At 31.4% G+C, this 10,617-nt stretch overlaps 1 protein-coding gene across 1 annotated transcript in view; it reads left to right on the top strand.

Moving 5' to 3' along the window:
- LOC106679193 (UDP-glucosyltransferase 2) overlaps positions 1–10,617 on the top strand; it is an 83,297-nt gene continuing 72,680 nt past the window's right edge. The window contains exon 1 of the mRNA XM_067051880.1: positions 1–304. Coding sequence (XP_066907981.1) covers positions 36–304 — 269 coding nt within the window. The 5' untranslated portion in view covers positions 1–35. The remainder of the gene's footprint in view (positions 305–10,617) is intronic.

The following is a 10,617-nucleotide window of genomic DNA, read 5'->3' as shown; positions in this document are numbered from 1 at the left end:
CGCCTCAGTCAGCGTGCAGCTCGCGGCAAGGAAGGATGCACTCCCGAGTTCTCTACATCTTCTTCTTGGCCTCCGTCCTCCAGCCGATCTCTTCGGCCAGGATACTCGCCTTGATGCCCTACTATGGGGCCTCGCATTTCTTTGTCTTCGAGCAGTTCTTCGAAGAACTCGCCCGTAGAGGACATTCCTTAGACGTCCTTAGTTATGTCCCGAGGAAGACTCCTGTACCGAACTACAGAGACATATCCTTGCCGGCACTACTGAACGGCAGCACTTCAACTGTCGGCTTCCTCGACTTCCAATTGTGAGTAATTTTTTTATTTTCAACACAGTATAGAAAAAATAATCCGTTCTTGTTGGGACTGAGACATCGCCGGTTAATCCTGAGCGAAATTTCGATATTAATCCTTTTCGTTGTGCATAGTTAGGTGTATCTTTTGTACGAGACTATACCCCCTATAATTAATAATTTAAAAAAATATTATATAAACTATGTTACGCTCACTAGGCCGATCTGGTATTATTGAAAAGAGGTTCCTACCCGAAAGTAGCCGGCCGAATTTCAAGATTTTACTAGAGTTCAGAAAATTTTTCATAAAAATCAAACAAAAGATCGATATTTACACAATTCATATTAAGGATGAAATATAGAGTAAAATAATGACACTAATTTTTCTATAACAAAGTGATCATAAAGAAAATAAATATGACTTCTCTTTTACAGAAAGTATTTGCACATACGTAAAGTCATCTTTACATCATAAATCTATATAAACTATTTATTACGAAGTAAGAATTAAAAAATATAGTTTTTCAACAACAACGTAAACAAATAAATAAGAATGTGGCTTATCGTTCCTAGGTGCTTATTTTTGTTATGCAATATTATTTATTTTGTTATAAAATTGTTTGTTATTTATTTTCTTACAAATTTTTGCTTAATTCATTAATTATTTTAAATTAATCAATTAATTAATTTTTTTTAAAAAATGTTATTCAAGTTGTTACAAAATTAAAATAATCTGTTATTTATTTTGTTACAAAATTGTAAAAAAGTATATTGGAAATGCAAAGATACAAAAATGGATATAATATCCTTCCTAGATACAAAAATAAGTAACTAGGAACGATAAATCAGATTTTTTTATGTTATTGTTGACATTTTTTTAAAGTTCTCTCGTAATGAAATTACACCATTTATAACTTACTATAAAATTTATTTTGAGACTGAGTTCTTTAGCAATGCGAATACTAAAGCATAACAAGGTATGGGCCAATATATCGGCCTCTGGAACTGAAAAAGTTAAGTTTGATAATGTATCCTTGTAAAAGTCAGTTATCTCACCCCATTTTTTGATCACTTTAATCAAAACTATGTATAATTACTAGTCAAAATTGATGAGTCTGCCAAGTATACGTAGGGGGAATAAAAAATGGCGGCTGTTTCAAAACGTTAAAAATAATTATTTTTTTATTCGGAGCTCTACATCTTTACAACTACCAACAACAATAGAAAATCTAAGAGAGCATCTTTTAGAGTAGAGTAAAGTTGTTAAAATGTAAGCCCTAATAGAGCTATTTACATTCAATAGTTGATATAGCTTTTTAAAAAAATCAAAGTTCATAAAAATGTTGTATGGGACGTACTGACAGATCAGTAGTTAGTGAATTTATTTTGAAAAACCTATATCTCAAAAACCATTCGACGAATAGACGCCTATTAGCACTCAAATTAAAGCTAGTTTAATGTGCTATAAAGTAGTTTAAGTTCGTAGGAGTAATAGTTTTCATGAAATTTGCTAAAATAAATTGATTTGTAGTTGTTCGGACAAATTTTCATTTGCCAAATTTACATTCATATGCGAACATCATAAAAACTACTACCCCTACAAAGATAAGTGTCATAAACTACTTTATAATAAGTTAAATTTACTTTATTTCGATTGTTGGCAGACATTTGCTTCTAATGGGTCTAGAAATTAACATTTTGTGAGTTTATTTTGTCACATATGATGAAAACAAATACTCCTACAAAGATAAACATAATAAACTATTTTTTAGTAATTTTAGCTAGCTTTAATTTGAGCGCTGGTAGACATCTGTACATTCAATGGTTTCTAAAATGAAGTTTTTCATAAATCAAACTTATTGTCCAAACAACTATAAATCAATTTATTTTAGCAAATATCATGAAAACTACTATTCCTACGAAGGTAAAAGACGTAAACTTATTTATAGTCCATTAAAATAGCTTTAATTTGAGTGCTAAGACATATGTACGACCCATAGTTCCTGAGATATACATTTCTCAAAATAAATTAACTAACTACTAATCTTTCAGTAGATTTTTACGAGATTTTGCTTTATAGAAAGCTATATCTTGAGAACTATTGGACGTAAATAGCTCTTTTAGGGCTAATATTTCAGAATGTATAAGTAGTAGTTTTTATGATATTTGACAAAAAAACTCACAAAATGTTAATTTCTAGTTGTTCGTATAAAATGTTGGATTTTTGAAAAATGATATCTCTAGATCCATAAGACGCACATATGTCTGCCAACACTTAAAATAAAGGAAATTTAACTTTCTATAAAGTAGTTTATGACACTCATCTTCGTAGGGGTAGTAGTTTTTATGATATTCACATATGAATATAAATTTTGAAAATGAAAATTTGTGCGAACAACTATAAATCAATTTATTTTAGCAAATTCCATGTAAACTATTACTCCTACGAAGATAAACATCATAGACTACTTTATAACTCATTAAACTAGCTTTAATTTGAGTGTTAATAGAAATCTGCACGTCAAATGGTTTTTGAGATGTAAATTTTTCAAAATAAATTTACTAACTACTGATCTTTCAGTACGTCCCATACAAAATTTTATGAAATGTTGCTTTTTAAAAAGCAATATCTCGAGAACTATTGAACGTAAATAGCTCTATTAGTGCTCATCTTTTAGCTAATTTACTCTTCTTTAAATAATATCCTCTTAGATTTTCTAGTGTTGTTGGTAGTTTTTAAGATATAGAGCTCCGAATGAAAAATGAATGTAATTTTAAGGTTTCGAAACAATCGCCATTTTTTATTCCCCCTACCTATACTTGGCAGACTCATGAATTTTGACTAGTAATTATACATAGTTTTTATTAAAGTAATGAAAGATGTGGCAGTGAGATAACTGCCTTTTTTTCTTCCCGGCTCTTGTACTACAAGGCATTGTCCCCTAGATCGACGTGCTCGCCGAGAGAAGGGGTTTGGGTCTTACATTCTGAATCAAACTTGATTAATGAATAAATAGCAGAGCGGTCCCTCCCTACTCCGTAATAAACAAAACTGTGCTATGTACCAAAGTGGTACCTTCGCCAAAACGGTAATACAAGGATAAACACGTATTTGCCAGGATATATGTATTTATATTGTATATATATATTTCTACTTGCTTAAATGAATAAATAGGGAATGAAAATAAAAACAAATTACACAACAGTTATTAGAAAATGTAATGAAAAAAAATTAATAACGATTTTAGAAAAAAAATTAAAAAAGAATACTCAGGGTTACTAAAATTTAAAATTATTACTCGTAAGTGCTGTTTCCGAGGTGGCAAAGCGGTTATGGAGTAATTAATATAACCCATTAAAAATTTAAATTGATATAACGTGTAATTATGAGAACTCAACTGAAAATAATGGAAGTTAATTAATAACGGTAAATTTTCATACAAGTGAATTAATATAAATATTTCTTTCCTTAACACACAAGTGTGAAAATAACTGTAATAATGTCATATTTTCGATGTGTAGGTTTCAACAGAACTATGGGTAAAAAAAACTAACTAATTTCGGTCATTATTTTTTCTGTTTGTATGTACCACGAAATTATTTTAAAGGTAGGGCCATATCCTTAATCGATGTGTGGAATATATAGTAAGGGAAAGTATTGCTGTCGTGAAAATGTTTTGAGGTCCTTAAGTCCAAAAAACCTAGTCCCGCAAAATAATCTATGTGTGTGTGTATTTGTGAACAGATTATCTCAAAAATTAAAAGTCGTAAAAAACTGATATTACAAATTTGATGCGTGAATATACATAAGATGTAACAGAAAATCGACAGATGTGCCACTTTTTAGAATCGATTTTTCTCATTTTTTTCAACAGCTATTAGTCTTAGGCTAATTGAAATAGTATAATTGGCTTAAACGCTGAATTTTCAAATAATCTTCTCCTAAAGTACCTTTAATATTGATTATTTTCAAAAAATAGCCAGCTTTCATAGTTAACAATAGTAAGCAATGTATAAATACAAGATATTATATAATTTTATGTATAACTAAAGGAGATATTTAAAGGAGCAGTGACTTACAACTTGGGAAATCCAACCTCATTCAGAAGACTTAAACCCAGGCTACTGCAGGACATTCTGTTATAAATTCTGTATTTATCGATTCTATTATTGACATCCTACGATCTTTTTTTTTCTCTTCATCTCTTTCTTAAATTAACTATTTTTCCCCCCTTGGAAGTCAATCATTTATTTTATCAAAATCCACGAATGTGATTGTATTTTCTTTTTCACTGTTCTTAAGGATTTTTTATCTAATTATTCTAGCACTGTAAAGATCTATCGTCAAGAGATGATAAAGTCTGTAAAGCTATCATCTCAAACAGCCCTGATGAAGTTCTACAAAGTGGGGCGAAACATCGGAAAATAAATAGTTGTTAACTATTTTTGTTTTTTTTTTACTGCAACCCTGACCACCTTCTTCATAAATAAATTTTTGCTCATTATTTTTGCCTTCTCTGGTATTAATAGCGTTAACTAGATCCAACCAATCTAAACAAAATTTGGGGACGCAAGTAGGTTAGTAAGTGAACATTGTGTGATGCACGAACCGCACCAGATTTTTGGTAAAGAGAGTAGCGCCAAGAAACCTTGAAATATTTTGTTGAAAAAAGTTTATATTATGCTAAATTATGTCATAATAATTTTCATATTTAAATTCTGTATAAAATAAAATTTAAAAAACAACGCGTCGATTCCGACTATTACAACATTAACTAGACAAACGGTCTAAACTTCCCATCCATTACAAAAGACTGATCTACATGACTATTATAAGGCCTATCTGAACATACAGAGTTGAGCTTTAGGGCTCCACTAAACCATCAAATTCCTCCCGAATACAATCATTTCAGTTCGAAATCCTTTGTAAAATCCTTAATGCTCTTTACTTTGTCCAAATCAAGTCATCAGGACCTCAATCCGTCAGGACCTCAATGTCCTATATGTTGCCGATTTGGCCAGAACCAGATCCAATCCTTCCTTCATAAACTTCCCAACAACCCAAATCCTCTTGTTTCTAACCTGGCTTCTCCTTCATTACCTAATAATACTCCTAGGGGTCTGAAAAGAAGATGGCCTTGAGATCTTCTTCTCTAGAAATGTTATTGGAGTTCAATCAATGGGTAGATTCTCCACATGTTTGTCTCATGTCACTATGTCACCTACAGCAAATTTACTTGTATATATTTTTATACAGTTGTAAATAACAATAAATAAATTATAAAAATAAAAAACAACGCCTAAATCGGACCAATAACAACAAAATATTAAATTTCCTCTTTACGTCTTTTATAATTATTTTAAATACGTTACCATGGAGAGTCATTCACCTAACTGAAAACTATAAGGCTGGAAGCACATGTCCTGATTTTGATACTAAGCTGTCCCTATGACATATCAGTACACAGTAATAAACAAATCTGTACCGCAACAACCCATGAAGGGTCTGCAGTACTTACTAAGGTAGTACTGTAATTAGACCAACGGTTGTGCAAGGAGGTGGTTTGGTCAGAATCACACTCGACCGCCAAATATTTACCTCATTTTTTGAGGTTGGGTGGACTCCTTATACTCCTGAACCCAAATTGTGCAGTTCCTAAACTCAGATTTTAATTATAACCTTAATTAGTAAACAATTAAGAAGAAATACAAGCACAATTTATGTTTCAGAAAAAAAAAAAATTAGTTTCAGAAAATTTATTAAAACGCTTTTTCTTCTACTCATTTAAATTAGGTCGTATTTTACTTACGGTAAAATTCCCAGATCTGTGCATTACCCCATTAGCAACAATAACAATATATCCAATGAACCGCACTTAAGAGACAATTTGTCGTATAATGCCATTTGGTCATATTGTTTTCTTTTACTAGTATGAATTTTTGTACTATGGCATTTCATTTTTAAGGATTCTTGAGATCTGAATACGATTATTAATTTTGTCCCTGCTCATTCTGTCTTAGTGGTTTGTGCGAAAACAGTTTTCTCTTTTAGTTATTTATCAATCCATATTTTAGTTCTAACAATGAGATATGATAATGGGGTGTATAAAAAAAAGTTACCGTTTTTTAACCAAATATTTTTTTTTACTATTTCTTTGATATAAAATACAATTACTAATCAAAGTATAGTCCAGTGATATCATACCGTCATTAATCATCTGCTAGCCAATTGCTCGATTCTGAGGAGTTCGTGAGGGACCAGTCTACTGCTCTTATTCACCATCCTCATGGAGAGTAGATGGCGACTAACGGTAACTTTCGACACACCACACTCGAAAAAATTCGCGAGTAATTGTGGACGGACTTGATTCAAAGATTCCTGCAGAACCTCATCAATATCCATTAATGGTCGCCCGGAGCCATTCTCATTTTCCAACGTCGTATCTCCACAGTAGAAGTTTTCAAACTAATGCCGCGGAGTGCGCTGGTCAAGGACACCTTCCCCTTCATATTTAATAATTTCGGGAGTTGCTTTAGCGGCTATAAATTTGTTTTTCCCAGTAATGCTTTAAAATTACGAGAATTTCATATGACACTGTCATGTTTCTTCTTTGAAAATAATAACCAAACTCAGGTTTTTTTTTTTTAAAGAAGTCAAATGGGATTAAACAAGCTTAGAGGAGTTATATAATTCCACAAGAAGAAGATCTCGCCTTTAGAAATATTTTTGGAGTTCTATCAATGGGTAGATTCTCCACATGTTTGTATCACGTCATAATATCACTTACAGCAAATTTACTTGATGTGCCTATATGTATACAGTTGTAAATAACAATAAACAAATTATTTTAAAAAAAACAACCTATATATAGCGTTTAACATTTCAATGTTATTTATTTTGTCTTTCATGTTAGGTAGTTGTCATTGTAACTTATTGTTATTATATAACTCCGTTTAAATATTTTTATGATCGTATTCTAGCAAAGAAAAGGAAATCCAGAATAAAGGTTTCGTTTTGTCGTAGATCGTCTATTAAAAGATAAACCTTAACGCGTAGATGGGTTTCAATTAAAGAAGAAACAATCACTTACCTACTTAACTTGATTACACACCATATGCTTCATATCATGTATAATTTTATGCTATCATGTCGAAATAACACAATGTTAGCTGCACAAATTAAACGGCTGTCAGACCTTGGCGACATTGTTGCCGGGCAACGCTCACTTGGGACGGCCTTGAACTTGAACTGTTGCAGAAACGCTCCACATTTAGTCAATCTGCGTTCTCCATTAACAAAATATCTCTCATGTATTATATAATTTTACTTCCACTTAGCTATATATGGAATATATAATATAGGGAGGTATTATGATCTTGAAAAAGTTCGAATTCAAGTTTTAGACGGAAATACACGAAATTTAAGATTGTACGAGACCGAATTAATGGGATGTATAAAAAATAAATTACAGATTTATCAAATGCAAGATTTCAAATATAAATATAAATTTTTTTTAAAGTTATTTATTTAATGTAGTTTACAACTGTACAAAATAATACAATAGGTAAATATGTAGTATGTTTCATATACACTTGAAAATCTTGGGAAGGGACCACCCATTGGTGGTGCTTCAAACATTAATTTAAATTAGAAGGTCCCGTGGCCATCTTCTTTTCAGACGCCTCGGAGGATTATCAGGGATTGTTAAGGATGAAGATTAAAAATTAATGGGTTAGGATGGTTAAGGAGTTTGGAATAAAAAGTCGCATATCTGTTTTGGGTCAAATCTGCAACGAATGGGATGTTAAGGTTTTTGTGAATGAGTTTATTTGTGACGTAATAAGGAGCATCAAGGATTTTGGATTGTAACGATTGGATGCGGGAAGAATTTGATGGTTTGGTAGAGCCCCAGAGCTCAATTCCATATGTCCAAATTGGTCTGATTATCGTAGTGTATATTAATTTTTTGTAGTGAATGGGAAGTTTAGAGCGTTTGTCAAGTAAGTGTTGTAGCAATCGGAATCTACGAGCAGTTTCTTGTCGTTTCAGTCTTGTGTGTGGGTTCCAAGTAAGTCTCTTGTCAAGATAAATATAAATATAAATTCAATTTAATACTTGCCAACTCTTAGAGCATTCTCTAAGCTTGTTTAATCCCATTTGACTTCTTAAAAAAAAAAACCTCAGTTTGGTTATTATTTTCAAAGAAGAAACATGACAGTGTGGATAGGGATGCGACATCAATGTCGATGTTTTGAAAACATCGATGTTTTTTTAACATTGATGTTTTACTTTCGATGTTTTACGTTTGTCCCAATTTAATGAAAACAAAAAATTTACAGTATAAACAATTTCCTATCAAGAATGTGGTGGGATACAAAAGGACCTCCAACCATCTCGCTAACGACGTAATAAAGATAAATTACGACTAGAAAAACATCAATGTTTTAAAATATCTATGCTCAATATTAAAATATCATAGCATACAAATCTTTGCCAAATATACATCGATGTTTTTGAACAACCTTTTGAGTAACATAAGGTCTGTTCCAACGACTACGTATCCCCACACCAGTCGGAAGTGGTTTTTGGAAAAAAGACAGCAAATTGACAAAAAAAATATCGATGTTTAGAAACATCAATACATCGATTTTTTGTCGATTTTTTTAACATCGATGTTTTTTTAATTGATGTCGCATGTCTAATAGTGAACATTGAGGTACTGATGGATGATTTGATTTGTGAAAATTAAAAAAATGACATGGAATCCTCATACAAGACTGAAAAGACAGGAAACTGTTCGTCGATTCTGACTATTACAACATTTACTAGACAAACGGTCCAAACTTCCAATCCATTACAAAAGACTGATCTACATGACTATTATAACGCCTATCTGGGCATACGGAGTTGAGCTTTGGGCTCCACTAAACCTTCGAATTCCTACCGAATCCAATGCTTACAGTCCTAAATCCTTCGTAAAATCCTTAATCTAAGGAGCCACCCATCAACCACCCAAATCCACTTGTTTCTAACCTGGCTTCTCCTTCATTACCTAATAATCCTCCTAGGCGTCTGAAAAGAAGATGGACTCGAGATCTCCTCCTCTAGAAATGTTATTGGAGTTCTATCAGTGGGTAGATTCTCCACATGTTTGTATCATGTCACTATGTCACCTACAGCAAATTTACTTGTATACAGTTGTAAATAACAATAAATAAATTACTAAAAAATTTAAATTTAACCTTTACTAAATTGTAATTAACTACCGTATCGTGCTACACGCGCACTATCAGGTTTTTTGGTATCAAGGTGCTTCGGTCTAACGTCCTAAATATTTCGAAATGGCTCAGAGTGATTGCGGAGTAATCAAACACTAGATCTGGATATGGAATGTTGTACATGTCTTCCATACCGACAGGTGGAATATTCAAAAACCAGATATCAATCTGAAATCCTTCATCTGTAATATGCGCGGTATCCTTCGTTAGATTTTATTTAACTCCAGCCAGGCAATGTTTAAAATAACTTTAATTTGAGTGTCAATAGACATTTGTATGTTAAATGATTTTTGAGATATAGATATTTCAAAATAAACTAACTACTGATTTTTTAGGGCTCATATTTTAGGAAATTTACTCTACTTTGAATAATGTTCGCTTAGGTTTTCTAGTGTTGTTAATAGTTTTACAGATATAAAATTTAAAAAAAAAAAATTAATTTTTTTTAACTTTTCATTTAAGTAATCACACATTGGGGTGAATTATTTTTCTTCCTGGGTCTTATGAAAGGACGCTCACAACCTGTTTTCGATTTTCCAGACTCAAGGCCAGCAGTTTCCAAACATTTATTTAAATATTCATTATTTTTATTTACTAAAATAATCTCATGAATTAAATAAACAACATTATATAATAATAAAAATAAATTTATATTTATATAACTATTAAAACACACAAGGCACAATTGTCCAGAACAATGGGCTCCGAACATTTTCCGTCGCTACACTCTTGTTGTATTACACAACATATTTGCGGCTCAATTATCCTTAAAGCGGTTGATTATGTAACTAAAGAAGAATAAAACAATAAAATTAAATGAAAGTATGCATTACATATTTAATATTTTAATTGGATTATTTTCCATCGGTATTATTATACTTTGATTATGCTAAATTTGTTTATCCTTCTGTTTATAAATATTTAGAGAGATTTTATTGTTTATTTTATTATTTTATCTAAATACTTTTTTTATTTATTTTTTTTTATTATAATTTGATTATGTTCATTTTATTTATCCCTTTGTTTATACATATCTAGAAATTATTTTT

Source organism: Halyomorpha halys, unplaced genomic scaffold (genome assembly GCF_000696795.3).
Source record: "Halyomorpha halys isolate HHAL.00 unplaced genomic scaffold, Hhal_1.1 Scaffold183.1, whole genome shotgun sequence".
In the NCBI taxonomy this organism is placed as follows: domain Eukaryota; kingdom Metazoa; phylum Arthropoda; class Insecta; order Hemiptera; family Pentatomidae; genus Halyomorpha; species Halyomorpha halys.
The sequence above is the reverse complement of the archived record's forward strand: the minus strand, read 5'-3'. Positions and strand labels throughout refer to the sequence as shown.